Source organism: Pocillopora damicornis, chromosome 11 (assembly GCF_964200805.1).
Source record: "Pocillopora damicornis chromosome 11, jaPocDami1.2, whole genome shotgun sequence".
Classification (NCBI taxonomy): Eukaryota; Metazoa; Cnidaria; class Anthozoa; order Scleractinia; family Pocilloporidae; genus Pocillopora; species Pocillopora damicornis.
The window spans coordinates 14,432,319-14,453,032 of NC_142680.1; the positions used below are offsets into that span (position 1 = coordinate 14,432,319).

At 37.4% G+C, this 20,714-nt stretch overlaps 1 protein-coding gene across 1 annotated transcript; it reads left to right on the forward strand.

Moving 5' to 3' along the window:
• Window positions 1-2,754: 2,754 nt before the first annotated feature.
• Window positions 2,755-13,787, forward strand: LOC113683312 (coiled-coil domain-containing protein 24). Its single transcript, XM_089187134.1, has 10 exons — window positions 2,755-3,123; window positions 4,636-4,696; window positions 6,439-6,559; window positions 8,749-8,813; window positions 9,384-9,486; window positions 9,680-9,766; window positions 10,298-10,352; window positions 11,410-11,482; window positions 11,884-11,947; window positions 12,864-13,787. The coding sequence occupies exons 1-10, from the start codon at window positions 2,956-2,958 to the stop codon at window positions 13,204-13,206; spliced, it is 1,140 nt and encodes a 379-aa protein (XP_089043260.1). The 5' UTR covers window positions 2,755-2,955; the 3' UTR covers window positions 13,207-13,787.
• The last annotated feature ends 6,927 nt before the right edge of the window (window positions 13,788-20,714 follow it).

Here is a 20,714-nt window from a genome sequence, read left to right on the forward strand (position 1 = left end):
TACAAATTAAACTAATTGACCTTTTGTGTGCTCATAGAACAAAATAGTTTTAATTGTGAATATTTGTTCAGTAGGGAACAATTGTTTGTGGCGAGCAATCTATACAAATGGCCGAAAAACAATGGAAAATAAAGATAGTCCCTAGCTGTTGTATACAAAAAATTATCGTATACAGGTTAAGGTAATTGATTTTTTGGGTGTGCTCACGGAACAAAATAGTTTTTGGGAATATTTGTTCAGTAGGGAACATTATTTTGTACCTGGCAATTCCTACGAATAGCTGAAAAACAATGGAAAATAAAGATAATCCCTAACTGTTGTATAAAAAAAAATTTATCGTGTACAGATTAAGCTAATTGACTTTTTGTGTGCTCACAGAACAAAATAGTTTTTATTGTGAATTTATGTTCAGTAGAGGAAAAAGTTTTTGTAAATAGCAATTTATATGAATGGCCTAAAAAAAAACTATATAAAATATCTTATACAGAAATCAGATTACTATAGAAAGGCACAAATTATCTTTTGTTGCAAAACTCGGGAATTCTAAAATTTTAAAACGACTTAGGATAAGTCCTGTCAGTTGGAGGTGGAATCCTTTAACAATTATGCCGGCCGATCATATGAACAGATCAGGCGCTGACGCAACTTGGCGAATTTGAAAATTTTAATGCGGATGCAAAAGACGAAACAAACATTTGTCATGACGAATTTGTCCTTTGATTTTGTCGGCACAATTCTAGTTTTGTCCGCTAGTGCGGAAAAGCCCTTATTCATTGTGTGTGTGCGCTCACAAAACAAAATCATTTATTGTGGACGGCTTGCTCAGTAGAAAAACAATTGTTTCTAAAAGCAATTGGTATGAATGGACGAAAACAAGTGGGCAAATTAAACAACTGATAGACATTTTAATATCGTAATTCGATGGAAGAAAATGCAAAAATTTAAACATTTTCAAGCTATAACTAATTTGGCTGATCCAGCCTTAGTCTCATCAAATGTCGGTCCTATAAGAACCGGTGATGGTAAATTTTACTCTATACGCTCAAACAAACATCGTTTGAAAAGAGAAATAACATGCTAAAATTAATGAGCATTATGGAAATTTTCTAATAAAAAACAAATTCAAGTCTATGACTGGCCTTGTGACTGGATCGTATGACAATATGGCGTTAATGTCAAGCTCTCTTTTTTAGAAAGAAAAACGAATCAAAATTGTCTTATTTTCAAGAAACAAATACATCCAACAGCCCTAATTCGCTACTCCCTGAAAGTGTACCCCATACTTTAATATTCACAGAAAAGTTTGTGTCTGTACCATGAATGCATACATTTTTTTTTTCGTTTCGCTTATATACTGTCGTATTCAGGATAAGTGCCGTAGAATATTGAAATGTGATTATTGTGTTTCTATTGGCTGTAATTTCATGATATGGGAATAACGAATATCAGAAACATCTTGTGCAACGTTTACATCGAATCTCTGATAGTAACCCCGATTTTTTAAGTTAGCTCTCTGAGGGAGTCAAAGAAACCAAAAGGGTGGCTTGGAGAGGCCAACAAGCGGATCAGTTATTACCAGACAAAGATACAAGAACTTGGACGGCAGATGAATGGAAGATTCTTTGCATAAAGCAACAAGGATGAGAGAATTGTCAAGAAGTGCTAAGGTCCAAACTGTCCGCGTAGTGAACGTTAGAGTAAAATGATTTCCAAAACACGCTATTGGACCTGTTCTATGGCATCTGATAATTAGGCTGGTAACCAGGAAAAATGGAAAACATGGTTTTCTAGAGTATTATCACGCGACTTGAAATGGGTAAACATAACATAAAAGAGAAAGAGGTCTATTAATGAAATAACACCATTTTAAAAAAACAAGAACAATGATTGACTACACCGGAAGTATTTACAGAGGGAAGTCATTTCTGTTCCCCCTGTTCTGAGACAGAGACTTGAACTTAAATGTATTTGGCTTAATCTTTGATTCAAAATACAATAAGGAAACGCTCTTTAGTCACTCTTTGATTGTGAAGTTTATACACTTAACTTAGAAAAACTCTCATTTATTAGGGCGGATAATTCCGACCAACTTGTTTTAACTGTGCGTCTAAAATTCTAGGATATTCAGCTCTGATAGAGCTTTTTTAAGAAGAGTGAAACAAGTTAAGAGAAAGTTAAAGTTAAGGAGAGTAACTCGCCTAAAAATTATAGAAAGATATTCTTTGAATTGACTTTGATACAAACCAGAGACATTCTAGATATACAGCGACCATCTTCATTAAATATTTCAAATATTGACGACATTTGTAATTTGATGTTCCTTTTCTACTATTGACAATGAGTTTTGGAAAATAGAACGACCTTTAGGAGAATTCCTTAACGGCAGGTGGTGCAAATTTTGTGTCATACACCCGCTTAACATCGTTATCAAGACAAAATACCATCTTCACACATTCCGGAGCATTATGGACAATTTTTATTAAAAAAGGCAAATTCGATTCCATAACTTTATTATCATTGATATCATCACTATCATTACTATTATTTTTACTATCATCATCATCATTTTTATTATTTCATCCTTACTTACATATTGACAGCATATCAACAAGACAGCAAGTTTTCACTAGTGCTGGGATCTCGCAACAAAGACGTTATCCTGTAGCAGACTCTAAGTAGACGAGCGAAAAAAAATGGCCAGACAAGCTGAAGTTGTCAGGGAAACAGCTCCGCGATCCCTTAACGGTCACTCAGCCATGATCTGAAGCGTGGCTACTAAGCTTTTCACTCAGCAACAAAGATGGCGTCGTTTCCATCAACTCAAGTAGTATTTTAGGATCCTGGTAAAAACCATATAAACAAGCCAGTGATAAAATTTACTCATCAGAAGATGAAGGCAGAATTTTCAAAAATACTTGTTAATTTCGCCTGAATGAAGATTGTTTGAAAGGATCGATGTGTGCAGATCTCTCAACTTCCATGGAATGGCGACTCGAGGCATTCGAAAGCAGACCGTCATTATGGAAATTTATCGAGGAATACGTTCCTGAATGTGAGCGAATCGAGATCAAAGAAGCTTTGGGAGAAGATCTTGTGGATGAGACCTTGGATTTACACAATGAGGTCGGTTATATTTACATGTACATGTATGTATTTTGACGTTTATGTCAAATAACATCATGCATTATCAATCAGCTACTGACTTCAGTCAATAAAGTCGATAAAAATCAATAGATACGTATTGATGATCATTGTTTGATCTAAAAAGTCAATATAAATCGATAATCATCCTTAAACTCGTCTTTATTTCGTTGTGTGTTATTGCTTTATATTGATCGATAATCACTATGGTACTGTTGTGTGATAGTGAAATCCCCCTACAGTTGATGGACTACAGTGATGATAATTAAGTGTAAGCGTGCTCAAAAAAGGAATGTCAGTATTTCGAGTCTTCAAAGGATAACAGTCAACCAATTAAAAATGTTATCGCGAAGTACTTTGTTTCCAGCTGTGATTGCAGGATGGAAAACTAAAAGAGGAGAGAATGCAGGAAAAAACTTTCTATTGAAGACAGGGGCCACTTATTTTTGCCACTGGTTGTTTCTCTACCAGCTAAACTTTTGCGTTAACAATTACATTGACACAAGGTCTTTTCTCTACCTTTTCTTTGGTCTGTTTTGGTAATATTACATCCTGGCTTGAAAAAAGGCTAATCTTACTGATTTACTGTTGTAAGTTATCTGTAATTTGGTGCATGCAAATACTTGAAACCTTTCTACATCACAGGCATCCCAAGCTCATGTCTCAATAATAGCAAGAAGTTAATTCATGAAAGGGTCATGTATTGTGTGGCACAGTGTTAGGTTGCTTGAGGTACCATTGAGAATTTGAAGGCTTCATTAGGAATAGTATGGGGAAAGAAATATGGTTGATTTAGAAGGCTAAATATTCCAATATTCAAACATTTTATCTGTAAAATTGATAAAAGCTACTCACTCCTTGTGTGTCTGTTGTGTTTTCTGGCATTCTCTGCTGTTTTAAGCTTGCTTTGCCATCACTGTTATTCCTGTTATAAGATAGGGTCAGGACTGCACACTATGATTTCAACTGTTGTCCTTGTCTCTGCAAGGAAATGATTACTTTGCCAGAGCATAAATGTGTCAATGTTTTGTAGATTTTTGATGGGAAAGAACCCTTTGGGCAAAAGGTTTTGTAGAACAGCTACATGTAGCTACACCATCAAGTTGAATTGTACAATTTCTCCTTATAACTGTCATACTTCCTCAAATCTTTCCTTCTTTTGGTACTAGAAATTACAGGAAAATGTTGCTTAAGGGTTGCCATCACTCTCTTTTGTGTTTCTTTTGTACACAATATCACCTTCTATTTTGTGATATTTTCAAGGGATAGCCAGTGTCTCACAGTAGCCTAGGTGTAGCTGCACCATCTCCTCCCCAAGGCAAAATGGAAGTGAGGGAGGGGAGGGTACAGTTACACCTAGGCTTGTCTTGCAGCAACAACTCCCAGCTCCTGCACACATATAGCTACCTTCTGACAGAAGAAAAAAGTAATTAACTTACATTAATAACTACCAGTTAAATAATGAAAGAATGGTCTGTTAATATTTTAATATAGGCCTCCACCCTACTTGAAATCTGGCAAGATTACAGGGAAGAAACAGAGAAAGAAGAGAGAGGTTCCTTTTCTTTTTTGTATTTTAGTTATTATTATTTAATTACCATGTTTTGGTTACACACAACTGTTGTAAAAATTTGTTTGTCACATGTTATATACAAAATCAAGATAGTTATAGATAATTGTTCACCTATTTTAGGTTTAAATATTTGGCAGTTTCATAAAAATGATGATCAATAGCAAAGCACTTTCAGAACATCCTTGAAAGGTGCTAGGGGAAAGGTTCCTCTTGAATTGATTCTTATTTTTTTCAATTTAGAAGCCCAATATGCACACCTTTATCTACAATGTAATGTAACTTTATTTAAGTAACCATCAGTGTAGAAGTGTTCTGACTAGTTATTAGATGTTTATAATTTTAAGGGCATTCTTGAAATGTACTTTTGATTACACCATAATGGTTGCCCAAACTTGTTGTAATTATCATGTTCCATTTACAATACAATACAATACAATACAATATTTATTTGCCATATACAACATTTACACATGGAAAAAAAAAATGAAGAAAATTGATGACAGAAAATAAATGGCGAGAAAACCTGAAAGAAACCACGAGGCTTATAACAAGTCAGGTTTTCTCACTTAAAATAACTAATCTTATATTAGAATTACAATATGGACTTATGGTAATTAACTTTGACCGCGCACACGTACACACACACACACACGCACACACATATTAAGTAAGTTAGTTAAGAATTACTGCCTTACAGAAGCTAATACTTAGAGAGAAGAAATTCCTTAAGCTTTCTTTTAAAAGAAGCGGAGGAGGGAGAACTAGTTATGTCAGAATTTAACGAATTATAAAAGTTTGGACCTTGAAAGTAAATTGAAAACTTCCTGGTGTTCGTTCTGCACAGTGGCAAACGGAAGGACTGAGCATTCCTAGTATTATAATTGTGGATTTGACTATTCATTAAAAAAAAGTTATTGAATTTGGAAGGGAGTGTAGAGTTCTCGAATGAAAACATAAAAGTACCTAATTGAAACGAATGGATATCATGAAATTCCATTCATGTTTTAAATCTGCATTTGATAGTTCATGGTATTAGAGGCTTTTTTCCACACTGCTCAATAATGAACAATCATTTACTAGAAGCAGACAAAGAGCAACTATAATTGTTAGCAAATGTTTCCACCCATTTGTTGATGAAATGGATTATTGACATAATTATTACGTGATATCTTTTTTCAACTCTGTAATGGCTGAGTATTGAGCATGTACAAATATGTTTCAGTTAATGAGTTTGTTCCACATGATGACTGTATCCATTTGTTAAAAAAGAGATCTTCAAGATTCTCTGATTTATATTACTGTTAAGCAACTACAGTGATTTGGCTTTCATAATTTTGAAGGGTCTTTCTGGTACAATGTCTGAAAAATGACAAATGGCAATCAACTTTTTGGAATTGGTTACTATTTAAAAATATTTAGGAGCCGAGTGGCTATTTAAAAAAAAATAATTAATTTTACGTCCTGTATTCAAGACATGTATGAACAAAACATTGTACTGAAAGAAACTTGTTTATGGTACTTTGTTGCCAATACAACAATCAAAATATCACAGTGACTCTAATAATCCAGCACTGTATTTGTTTCCAGTTTGATGGGGTATTCTTAGACTAGTGACTTTAAAAGGGACACATTGTAGACCAAGCCCTTTCCCAAACACTATCTTGTCTCCCAATTAAATTGCTCTTGTCTTGCTCTTTTTATGAGTACTGCTTTCATTTTGACAGAGAAAGCCCTGCAAAGACATTTACATAGACTTCCTGAGCCTCCAATGATAAGAGAAAATCTCAAGAAAGAGATTAAAATGTTTGTGGAAATGTTGCAGCAGAAAGCAAATGAGGAAGGAAGGTATAGTGTAAACTGCAAAGTTTCATTTATTAATGACATGTTGGTTATCACTTGCTAGAACAAAGATGTGCACGGATTGCAGCATGTATTTCCTAAAACTTTGTAAGCTATCCTGCATTATAACCAGGTTTGAAGATTTATGTGGTCTAAAATTTGTCATAAGCTAGTTGTCAACACCTTCCAGTTTGAAAATTTTTTAAAGTTTGTAAAGACATTGTAATCTTGCCAAGATTTTGTGATACTTCCTTGTTAATCGTATTTATTAGAACATGACTTGTTTTCACAATGAAATTTAAAGTTAGTAGCTGACTAATGAGCAAGGGTGATAGTTATTGTGTAAAGTTGAATTTTTTTTTTTGTACCAACTTGAAGCTGCTAAAAATAATACTACAATATTTTACAGCTGCCTAACATTGGAAAATGTTTAGAAATCCTTGAAGGGTATAAATACAGCTTGTTCATTTAGAAATTGAAACAAAAAATTAAAAAGCCAGAACAGAAATTTGACCTTCTTGTGGCAACTACAGCAACAGAAGGACCCATTTTGTTTGACATGATTTAAATCTTATGATTTGACATAACTTATTTTATTGTTTCTTTAGAGGGCACGGTAACGAATCTTGCAATCTGATTGGTTCTTTACCCGGTCAGTATTTTCCTATCTCTGCCCACGGGCCACGGTAACGCTTTCGTGAGTCGCCGAGTACATCCCAACTTTCGTTGTCATTTTTCATAAATATACCTCGTTTTCCCGCTGGGCAGTATTTTTAAGCAAACACGTCGGTCACTACCTCAAGCCGATAAATAACTTATGAATCTTCCCTTTTCTCTATCAAATCACTTTGGTTGACAGAAAAACATTTTTTAGAATGAATTTGTATAAACAATAGTGTCATTACGTTGGTTGACAAGGGGCCTAAAAACCGTCTGCAATTAATTTTAATCGTTCACAAAAAGTACCCAGAAAGTTGAAACGTGAGGTATTTGGTTACAGTTAAACTGAACGATGGAACTTTCATTCATTTAATATCTGAATTTTCTCGAGCAATTTGTTCATAGTAAAAAAAAACGAGCGAAGTTTTAATTTAAGTTCTACAACAAATATACGCTCCTGGTGAGCCTTTCCAATTCCGTTCAATTTGGACATTTGTACCTTAAATTGCACAACAGAAATTGAAGGAATTGAGAAAAGGCTGCATTAAATTCCCTTGTGTCTCGTTGGAGTGTGCCGTTCGAATTTAGTTTTTGTGAAGGAAAGATCAGAGTTAAACACGCCATTACAGCAAACAAACGAGCAAACTCTCACAACTTCAAAATAAAAAATTGAATTTACTCACAATTACTTTCCTCGCCGTTTACTTAATGAACAGAGGTAAATCTTCGTACATGAATGAATGGTCGATGAGAGTAAATAATACTTTCCGTTAGATCATTAACTGATTTTTAAGAAAACATTGTCGTGACAGTCCTTGCCAAACTAGTTCTGTTGGTTTTCAAATGTTCCTACGATTTTTTTTTTCTTGTGCGCTCTCTAATTGACAGGTGTCAGATTGCGACAGATACTTGTAAAAATAATGTTTCAAAGTTTGTTTGGAAACCTTTTAAATCACCTTTATCGTTACGGAAATGAAAATGTTTCGCTGAGGCATCTCTCTTAAATTTGCATCACCTCTATTTTAACTACCATTTACTCACTCAAAAATTGTTCAGTTTATGGAAGATCTTGCCGTATTTACGGCCATAAGTCATTCGGGTTCTCTCGGAAAGAATTTCGTCAAGTTTAAAAACAATAAATATGTTATTTACCGGCTAAGGGTCGGTCCGTATGGTGAAAAACTGTGACCTCGGTCTTGAAAATGCTGCCCTCGCCCTACGGCCTCGGGCAGTATTTTCAAGACCTCGGTCACAGTTTTTCACCATACGGACCTCCCAGCCAGCAAATAACATATATTTATTTGTCAATTTAACTCCCATGAGTGACCAAGATAGAATTTCTCCTCACAATATCAATACAATATCAAGCAGACAAGTGATGAGAATAAAGAAAAATATAAATTAAGGGAAAATGAGTTGATCCAACACCAAATTCTCCAAACAAACATCATGAGAACTGTATGGCAGATAGTAAGGAGAATTACTAATGAGATCTTGGGAGTTAAAGGGTTAACTTAACAATTTGCTCTTTGTAGGAATCCATCAAACATTTTGAGTGAGAAGGAGTCTGATATAGTGGAATATGTGTTTGACAATACAGGTAAGTTCAACATGATGTTTAGCTTAAAACCAGATAGTTTGCTTTAAAAAAAGTATTTCACTTGGTCTATGTAGTATAATACATGTACCTTAATTTATCACTTTCCTAATTTCAACTACATTGTTTTTAAATTTAGGCACATGCATGACTGTAATTAATACTTTTCTGTGCATGATTTTCAATTTATACAACATCCAAAGAAATTGTATTTTTCATCCAATCATTAGCCATTCATTGTTTTTTCTCACTTCCATCTTGATTGGAACAAAGGGCAATTGGATGTAGATGTTCCTTGGCAATAGCAATAGAATCACACAATTATGTTCATAAAGGGGGTACATTTCTAAAGAAACTGTAGTGCTGTGTCAGTGGGAAAGAATAACATGATAATTTTGGTTTTAAGTAACCTAGTAAAATAATATAAATTGGCCACTGTAAAGAGTTTCAAAGCTGACATTTTGCATGTTAGCCCTTTGAGCAAATGACATTACATCACCTACCCAGTTGACAAAACCAAAATTTTCTTACAATTATGTTAGACTGATGTGGATTCTTTGTTCTTATTAATAGCTGCTCGACCCTCCAGCTCATCAAGTCGACCATCCACTGCTCATTCATCTAGAGATGGACAACAAACCCCAATGAGGGCAACACCCAGTAGTGATGGTAGCAGGTGAAGATGTAAATTGCTGTAATGGGCTGTTTGCTTCTGTTCATGAGCTTACACTCTAAATGCAGCACACAACCATTAATATGATTTTTCTTGTTTTGCTAAACAATGTAATGTAAATAGATCAATAAGAGTTCATGTGCCACATGCCCAAAAAAGTGATAATTTATTTAATGATTTTTTTTCTTTGGTTTAGGTGTACTTCCTCTCTTAGCGATCATCTTGAGTCTATGAATGACAAGCTGAATGCGCTGGAAATTGATAGAATTACCCATCATTTAAGGTACTTACTGTCTTACTGCCAGATAGCAGTGAGTCCATTTCATATGTGTTATGTCAAATTTTCAGATATTATCTTGATTGGTACAGGAAAGCACTCATACTTGTATATTATTATTGCCACATGTGGATATAACTTTAACACATGCTATTGTTGGCTACAATTGTAGTTCTGAGTCTGTTTTCCCTCTATGAAGGTTTTTCCTCATGTTACTATGAAACTTAAAATGCAAAGTACAGAAAAGTGTGGGAGAAAATTTCTCATAACCGCAAGGCAATGAGATGCAAAAATAGACCCATATTTGATTTATCTATAATAACTTTCTCACACATGCAACCAGTTATTAACACACTGGCCCAGTGACCTTGTGATTTTGCCCTTTGTTCTTAATCACTTTGATTACTTTGGCAGCATGATTTCCAAGCTATTTACTTTAATTGGGAAAAAGCAGTCTCTGGTTTCAGATGCAACTACTTTAATTTTTTGCCTTGTTTTAATCCACCAGTATTTCTTGTGTACATTTTCAAATTGTAGGCAGTTATTAGAAGAAGAGAAAGAAGGTCTCCTTGGAGACATAGCATTTTTGCAGGTACAACTGATGTGCCCTATCATGTAGTGATACTTAACCCTGTAACTCCCATGAGTGATCAAGACAGAATTTCTCCTTACAATGTCAATACAATATCATGCAGACAAGTAATGAGAATAAAGAAAAATATCAATTATAGGATTAATAATTGATCCAGTACGAAATTCTTCAAACTGCCAAAATGAGAATTGTTTGGCAGGCAGTAAGGAGAATTACTAATTAGATCTTGGGAGTGAAAGGGTTAAGAGAGCAGATGGTGCTGACAGTGAAGCCAGTGCTCACTTTCTCCCGCTGTGTTCTGAGTTTATGAATTCCATATTTTAGTTTAAGTTGGATGATTTTTACCCTGGCCTCTTGCTTACCAGTTAAATCCCTTCTGCAAGGGCCATTCAATACTCCAAATTTCAATTAGTCAGGAATTGTGGGGATATACACTACTAACTTGCATTAATTTTTTTACATTTATAACATGTATTTTTCAATTATTGGGTCGTGAAAAGTTTTGGAAATCAAGAAAAGAGGAGATAAAAAAGTGAAGAGGTCTATATAAATGGCAAAATAAATTTTTTCATGTTTAAAAGAAAACACTGTATATTGCTATTCTGTTTAGGTTTTGATGTTCCTAACTATTATAATTTTAAAAAATTGTGCAAATTTCCTAAAATCGCACAATTCTTCTTCTTTTGTTTCTCTTGTTTCCTATTTTTGCATTGGGTGAATATTAGCTCTTAATTCTCTACAACTGTACAATAGAACGTCTACAGTTTACCCCCCTTCCCGCCCACAGGAAGACGACCTATTCCGACACGTTTTTCTGTTCTAATGAGTCGTGTGGCTGTTTGAGGAAAATTTTCCAAGAAAGCTGGCTTTCATACTCTTTACGGTGACCAATTTACGATATCAACGCAGTTGATAATTTTAAATTATCCGTCTATTCTCTCCCGACGATGCAGCACCACAGTTTCTCTAGAAACGAACTCCCTCCTTTCATAGAGTTTGTCGCCGTACTCTGCTTTTAAATTAACCTAGTTGGACCTTTCTGTGTGGTTTTTTTAAGGATTGCCTGATGGAGGAATCAGACTATAGAGGCCAGGTTACATCGCCGAATGAACCAGAGCCGTCGTTGAGAGGTAGAATAAGCTGAAAATTACTTTGAATAAATAATCACACAGATAGAGTGTCGTACAACCAAAACCCAAAATAATTTACTATAGGCCAATCAGAACACCAAGGAAAACATCACAAGTAGCCAATGAGAACTTAAAGTAAAACCAAGCAATCGGCATTAAGCGCGGGAAAACGCGGTTGAATGGGTGACACGTGATTTCTTAAACAACCACTGAACGCAGTAAAGCAAAACCAATGCAAAACCAATGTCAAACTACAGCAGTCATAAAAACCCTCACTTTTAACCACCAATATAGCTGGGTTAGGCGTTCTGTCCCACACGACTTGACTAATTTATTGCGTTTAAATCGTGCCCAAATACAGGTTTGTATGATCTTTCACAAGTGTTATTATTTTTGTTTAGATTTGCGTGATTTGGGAACGAAACTTGAGAAGGAACTTCTCAACAACGTTTCAGCAGTTGCAAGGTAAGTAGTAAAAAATCTGATTTGTCCTTCTTCGTTTAAACACTTTATTAAAAGTGATGTGTTTCCGTATAATATAAGTGTGAGAAGAAAACCTCTATACAACCACCTTCAAAACCAACTCAGGTGGTTAAATAACTTTTTCCATCATCCTCCAGGCGTCGTTCATCCAGCGACAGTGCACATTCTTCACAGCGGGACAACTTTTGTCTAATACAAAATAATGTATTTCGCCTTTTCCCGATGAACAGCTTTACCGTGCTGGTAAAGCACTGTAGAAGAACATTTCTAAGAATAAATGTAATGTCGGAAACAGAATAATAGCGTAGATATCAAATAGCGATTGTGAAATGTTTGTCTGGAAATTTTGTTATTCTTATGTCTGGAAGATTCGTATCTAGCCAATCAGCGTTCTTTTTAACTAAGGTGTCCCGCAAAGATAAGGAACAATTGTCTGTGATTTATTTAGCTTTCAGTCCAAGTAATCTTTCATATCAGTCGAGTCGAGGAGTTGTGACAGTTGTGAAACCTAGCGAGAATAGAAGAGGAGAAGAATAAAAATCTAGTGAAGACGAGACAGTGTGGGCTATCCTTACTAATTCCCCACAGTAATAAAAATAAATGCCCCTGTAATAGTACACTATAGTGGTATCAACTAGAAGAATATTCAAGAAAGTTCCAAAGCGTTAAATTAGAATGCTACAGTATCCACATTTCATGGCAGAAATATCCAAAACTCCCTCTTAATGTCTCTCTCCGTAACAACGCTGTAACTGCGTATCTGAGAGCCCCCGCTGGCTAAATTCCCTAAACGGACGACTAGAGACTAACACCTCTTTAGCTAGGAAAGAACTGAAGGGAATGTTCCAGGCCTGTGGCCACGGTCATATTTTATCCTCACACTTGTTTTATATCGTAGACAACCGCAACGAAGATTGTCTGACTCCAAGAGACAATCTTTATTAGAAGAAAAACCACAAAGAAGACGTGAATCGACTGAGGCAGAGCCTCATCCCATACCCAGACCTCCCCCTTCTTCACATGACCGACGTTACCATGGCACGGTACCCAACCGCGTACTTACAAGCAAAAGCTCTGAGATCAGCGGTGTTCCTCGCGGACAGTTTTCTCCTTCTCCACCAACATCGGCGAATCAAAAGAGACTGACGCCCTCTCCACCTACTTCGGCGAAAACTGTTCGGCCAGGTTCGGCTGCGCGGTTTCGGAAAATGGTCGTTGATTGTCGCGACAGTGGAAGATAGGATGTTGTTCAGGAACTGTGCGAATCGAGGTTTATGGCAGATTTGGCAATTTTTTTGCCTTTTTTCTGATCACGAATTATCGTCGACGAGTCGTGTGCTTTTTGTTCCAAATCCATTTGGACTTAACTTGCGTGTTAAGTTTGGAAAATTTATATTCCACGAGTGTTTGTCTAGGAAGGTGCCTCCTTCGGGTCGCGTCTTGACCGCTTCCAGACCAATGTCAAGCGTTTCTTTATAAGGAATTGAAAAGACACCCACTTAATGTTGTGCATAAAGTGGGTGCGTATTATTATGTATTAAATGTCGCACCTACAAGAAAATTAAGTGTCGCACCTACAAAAAAAACAACAACAAACAAACAACCAAAAAAGGCACTTTCTCATGATTGATTTGTTTTTATTTTCCATCAAAAATTAAAGAATCCGTTAGGGGTTCCCTGAAGTTCCCTGATCGCATGCAGATCGAGGTGAATAATTTCTTTTGGAAAAAAAATTAGAAACTGAAAAGAAAGAATGTTATTTATTTTGCTTTTAACTTGGTAAGAAATGTACATACATTAAAAAGAGAAAGAAAAAGAAAAACTACTTGCCTTTGAATTTTTTCTTTTTTTAACTAATGGGTAAGCGAAACACAAAAACGAGTTTTTGTGGGAACTCTGATATGGAATGTGTCCCTCTTCTCGCACTAGCTCACTCAGGTGTAGACATTGGCTTAATTATAGGGAGTAGGTTTCCCACGAAACTGTGGTGCTGCCACATACTGACGTGAGGCCATGTGTTTTTTTTTTCTTTTCATTTTTGAGTTTACTCAGCCAGCGCTAGCGAAAAAAATCTCAAGTCTCGATGATTCTGTGAGGTTTTCATTTCCTAGCTGAGAATACATCTCACTTATGCAAGTAATTTCCTTTTTTTTCATACGGTCGTTAAAAACAAGAATAAAACCCCTTGGTGTGACCTCATTGTGAACAAAAGTAACTTAATTATTTCCTGGCGCAAGGTAACTGTGATATTTCAGTAAAGCAGCCTATAGGTTATAATTGCCTGGCGTCTTTCTCAACTATATATAACAGCTAATTAGTGCTTTGCTCCCACCCTTCGTTCTAACGGAAGAAGTATATTTGCTGTTCTCACAATAGAAAAAAACGGATTGAAATTGAAATTCTACTTATTCCTACGATTTTCTTGGAATTTAAGTTTTGGTTATAAAAACATTATGTACTCTCATTTAGGATGGAAAATTAGCTGGAAATATTCTCTGCGTCTGTCCTATAACCTCCTGACCTCGCGTTTTCGGCCTTTGTCGTGTATCGAAAACGGACGCCCCGTAAACAAAACTTTGTCTACGCTGGTAAAACTGCGAGAAAGAAACAGGCCTTACTTTAAACATACTCAAATGGAAAAACAACTCGCTCTGATGAAAGGCTAACTCTCGAAACGTCCGCCTTTAAGACTCTTTACGGTGGCCAATTTACGTTTTCAACTCAGTTGTTAACACTAAATTACCTGTTCTACTTTCCCACCGATGCAGCACCACAGTTTCTTTAGAAACTTACCCCCTTTATTCAAATGGAAGGCATAATTTCTAAGTATGGATGGGAAACGACTCAACTGACAAACCCGGCTGGAAAATTGGCTACCGTCACACATGCGAAAACGTCAAGGCGAGCCTTTTTATTTATTTCTAACGGTGGTAGATTTACCAGATTAAATCGTGTTGATCTGGATGGTCATTTTCTCTTTATTAAAAAAAGAAGTTGAGCAGAAACAAAGTCTTTGTTTATTGATTCAAAACAATTAGCGCTACAGGTATGGCCCTCGAAATGTAATAACGCGCGATAAATTAGGGCGTTTCTTGTAACATTCGTTTACGGCATGTTTCAGTTATTTAACACTTCCATGGGGAGTTAGCCTTTTGCACACTATTGTGCTTATATGCTGTTTAATATTTGTTGTAATCATACACCGAAAAAGTCTCAGCTAGAAACGAAACGCGTCGGAATAAATAAACGGGAAATTGCAACAGCAAGAAGTCTTCCTTTGTGCAGCTCATTTCTCTCCGTTAAAAAAATATTAATATTTAATTCATAAGATGCTAGGAGACGTGCTTTATTTTCACGTAAAACCTAGACAGCTTACAGTTTGCGTGATTTAGAACTCTCCTGCAGAAATAAAGTCTTTGTTTGTTGAATCACTATAATAACAACGAAATACACCTAACCAAGCCAAAGGTGACCCATTTCCTAAATTATTTCAATTCATGTTATCTACTGGCCTGTAAAGTTACAACAAATTCAAAGCGGTGTCAGATTAGGTTGGTGAGAGGCTACATGCCAGCTTTTATTCGGTGTGGGATGCCTTTAATTTTTTACCAAACATTAGACTGAGACAATGCGACGATGAAATTCAGATGACGGGGAAAAATGTATTTATCTAATCATTCAACATCACGTGAAACACACTGAAGTAAACGAACTACTCGAACTTACTCGTAAAAGCATTACACCTTTTGCAGTGCCGACGTACTCTCAATAAATTTCGTCAGAGAATCAACACCTGATCTTGAAACTTGGCCTTACATTACGTAAAGATGATTTATCCAAGCCAATTTGTTTTAATAACCCTTAAAAAGTAGACCTAAGGAAAACGTGGCAAGATTATTAACATTATCTTTTGACGAGAAGGTAATGTGTGTTTTATGTGACGAATAAGACTAAGTCATACTCTTTGATTTGAACAGTTTTAAGGAAGTGAAAAACCCGCCAAGTACAATGTTGAGTTATTTGAGCACGCGCGATGTTTAAAGAACTTGAGTAAAGCACGAGCCACAGGCAAATGGTTCTTGCACTTTTCGGGTGGAAAAAGTTTTCTTGCGCCTTGCTCCAGAGGCTAGTTTCGCTTGGTGTGTTAACATCAATTTTTTTTTGTTTTTTTGTTTTTTTTTCCTTTTTTTTTGACTCGCGCGACGTATTTCGTCGAAAAGAAGGGACTGCTGATTTTTTTTTCAATAAAGTGAACAGCTGTGGAAGCAGTAGGATAGGTCGAGGCACTCTAATTATTGCATAAAAAAAACTTAGGAGTACCTGTAAAAATATGTGATATAAAACAAGCTTTTTTAATTTAAGAAAAGTAACTTATTCTCTACTGTAATGTGCTCAGCAAGTCCTCGATCCTTGTGCATCGATATATTTACCCTCGCATGCGGTTAATAAAAGACGATTTTCCAGCTCCTGAAGTACCACATACCGCTAAGTGTATTACGACGTTTTTCCAATCGTCAAGTTTGCTCGATACGTATTCGCCAACTTTGGAAACTCCATGTTGCCTCACGTAATCCTGAAGCTCTTCAGTGTTGATCATCTCCTAGCTAGTAAACTCAGCTATGTTAAAAACGAAGCGACATATTTTGTGATCACAGATGTGTTTTTGACTCCTCGTTTAACAATAGGACTTGGATTCTTGGTTAATGACCCTTTGTCTTCAGCTTTTGATTGGATACTCACGGAGGATGGAAGTCAGCCAGCGCGACAAATATTTTAACGATTCTGTCAATAATGTCACCTATCGCCTGAATGGGCACCGAGTAACATTTTTGTCTTGGAATGTTCACATGGAATTACAGCCTCCCATGATACCATTGTTCGGTTTTAAGACTGAGGGTCTGTTTATATGGTGGTGGGTGACCCCAGGTAGGTGACGTAACCCGCCTAGCCGTGGTCGAAAAATAAAACGCGTTTACATGCAATCTTATAACCCCGAGGTTGTTGTTGCGCTTGCAATTAAGGAGTTTGAGCAGAGGCTTCCCAAGTTCACATCTCGAAAAAGACGAAAGATTAATTCTCGGACACATATGTATTTATTCATGAAAGCGTCGCGAGTTGCTTTACGCGGTGTTTGGCTTCGCAAGGAACCGTTGATTTACTACGTTATGCGGAATAGTTTGGGAAACCAAATATGGTCAATTTACAACGCTAAATATTCTGAAATGTGAACATTTTACACTCCTTGTGTGTCCGTCGCGGTTTTTGGTGATTTCTGCCATAAGACGGCTAAGAAATGTAGAAAGATTTAAAACATACATGTTTCGCTTTTGAGCTTTTTGCTATGAATGCGACCCCGGCTAGGCGGGTTACCCCACCTTGAAACATTTACATGGCAAATTGTCAGCCCGGCTGACAGGGTTACCCTACCTGGCAGACCGGGCAACCCGCCTAGGCGGGTCACCCCACCTATCATGTAAACGTGATCAAAATAAAATAAGAAATTATATGGACAGGCGGGTTACCCCACCTAAACGGGTTACCTCACATACCTGGAGTCCCCCACCTCCATGAAAACAGGCCCTGAAATACAACGGGCTCTGTCACTTTCCTATATGTGTCCGTAAGCGGGGTCAGTCAGCGGTAAAGTAAATGACCCTTTTTCTAGCGCTAGAAGGGCCAAAAGACACGCGTCGAGAATAAAATATTATCCGAATAGTGTGGTTACCTATCAGCTGTTAATGTCTGCTGGAGATATTGCATCAAATCCTGGCCCAGTTCTTAGCACGTCCAAAAATAAAAGAATGACTAACCGCAACATTTTTTTTCCCTTCCTGTGAGAAAACAGTTCAAAAAAACCAAAAGCGTGTCCTTTGCGAGGTCTGCATGACATTAACACATGCTCGCTGTTCTGGAGTCGCTAGCTTTAACGTAAAAAAAGTCCGTGCCAACACACCCCTGACATGGACATGTGGCCAGTGTTTAGTATCCTTACTGCCTTTCCACACATGCTCTGAGTTGGACACAACCACTGACACTTTTCTTGATGAAAGCTTGATTGATAATATTCAAGAAATCCTCAGCTCCAATTGCAGTAATCTTAAAGTCATGAATTTGAATACTCAAGCAATGACGTCACCTTCGATGAATTTCTACATATAATGAAGACCTATCCAATGGATGTCGTTCTACTTAGTGAAACATGGTTGTGAGATCAAAAGGAACTGCTTGACTACCCGTCAGTAGATGGGTATGCTACAGAATTTCGCCATCGTGTAGCCACAAAAGGCGGGGGAGCGGGTGCCTACATAAAAGAGAACGTTGCTTATAGACGGCGCTTTGACATTGAAAAAAATTCAATCGGACCTGGAGTACTTGTGGCTGGAGCTCCCGGGGAGAAACAAACACAGTAAACGGTTGCTTGGAGTTATTTACTACTCAGATTTACTGATGACGGCTTCCTACTGGCTAGAGTGTTTCGTGGACTTGCTTAGTCATATCACATCCACGTGGGATGACATGGTAGTTCTTACAGGCGATATTAACTTTGATCTTATCGGTCGCCCTGGCTCTCTCCTTACGCTTTACAGCAATACATTAGACATGTTTGGGCTCGAGCAAATTGTTATGAAGCCGACTAGAGTCACTAGGACCTCTCGAACACTGACTGATTATATTATTACTAACTAACCAATACGCATTTCTGCCATTGTTGTCATTCCTACTAGTGTTGTAAGCGACCACGATGCACCGTTTGCCTGTATAAATGTGCGTGTCAATCGGTATCAACTGCGCTACAAATATATCAAGAATATGAAAACTTTCGATAAGCAAGAATTTATTAGGGATTTTGATATGCTGCCTCTAAACATTGTATACTCATCTGATGATCCGCAGTAACAATGAGAATATTTTAATAGTATGTTTAAGGAGGGGAGATGCTCTTCGGAGGGTGCGAGTTACGAGACCGCCAGCACCCTGGATGGAGGACAGCTAAATACGATCACTACAACAACTGCGAAATAAATTCAGGAAGGAAGCCCACCACACTGGCTCTCAGGAGTCTTGGGGACTTTTTCGGGACGTCAGAAACAAGTTGAAGGCAGCTATTCGTCGGGCTCGCGAGACCTTCACAAGGCAGGCGTTATCCTCTAATAAACCGAAGGAGGTGTGGCGTATTATCCTCTGCGTACTGAAACCTAACCAGCAGCCCTTGCGGCAGGATCCTGATAAGTTAAACTCATTCTTTGCTTGTACTGCCGAGAGAACTTTACCTGTTAGTGGTGACTTACCTTCCTGTCTTAAAGAACTAATTAAATCTCTACCTGACGATAGCCCTGCTAATTTCAAGCTCCGAGAAGTGCCCCACGCGTACGGCTAGGTCCTCCCTGCGCGTGCTGAAATTGTTAAGATCTGATAGGTCTACTGGCCCCAACGGTATCCTTGTCAAATTCGTTAAAATGGTGGCTGAATCCATTGCTGACCCCCTCACAACTACTATCAACAATTGTATCAGGAAGTACTATTTTCCTAAGGCGTGGAAAAATGCAAGGATCAGTCCAATTCCTATAGTCGATCAACCAAAGTCTGAGAAACACTTTCGCCCCATTTCAGTTCTCCCCACACTATCAAAAGTCTTTGAGGAACTTGTTGCGCTGCGGATGACCACCTTCTGTGGATCTGAATCAGTACTCCGCGATACAATTTATAGCTTTCGTAAGGGATACTCGACCAATACAGTGCTAATGGGTATGCGCTACGATTTACTAAGTGCGATGAAAAAAGGTGAGGTTACTCTCATAGTACTGGCGATTTCCCCAAAGCATTCGACACAGTCAGCTACAAGATTCTTATAAATAAGTTATCAACGCTTGGTTTTTCGAAGCCGTTTCTGCGCTGGTTGAATTGCTACTTGAGTGACCAGTCATATTTCGTACAGATCGATGATCGTACATCTGAATCAGTGAACGTACGGTTTGGTGTGCCACAAGGGTCGATCCTCGGCCCAATGTTATTTAACCTCTTCGTTTGCGATCTGCAAGATCATCTCCCTTCCTCGATTGGTTCATCTCAATACGCTGACGATACTACAATATACTCCAGCTGTCCAGCTCCTGAGCTACAAAGATGTGCGCAGGAACTAAACTCTACACTAAACACTGTGAGCTCCTGGTCTAATGATTCCCATCTAGCACTTAACTCGAAAAAGACAAAGATGATGTTGCTGTCCACAAGCCAGATGTCACATGTACATAGTTTAGATAAGAATCAACCAGCTATTAGAATCTCAGATAGTACTTTAGAATATGTAAATATAAGTAGGCTTCTTGGTGTCCATTTCCACCAGCATCTTAATTGGGATAAGCATGTGCAAGGAACGTGCAAGAACTGTTACGGAACAATACAAATAATAAGAAAACTTAAGAACTTTGCCGGTTATAGACTCAGAAAGCACTTAGTGACTATTGTGACACTTTCTATTACCCCTTACTGGAATTTCAACTAGAACTTTTACAACGTGTCCAGCCAGTAACTGCTAGTTTTGTCTTGCGTAGGTACCTAAATGGCAGTAATGATATTTTTACGGTAGGGTGGTTACCAGTAAGACAGCGAAGAGATTTCCACGTTCATAAACGTGAGGCTTTGCACTCCCCCAGCTGGCCGTCTTACGTATCACTAGATTCAGTTAAACATCTGCGATCTTTGCGGTCAAGAGCAGCAACAAGATTAATTATACCAGTGGAGAGGGGCA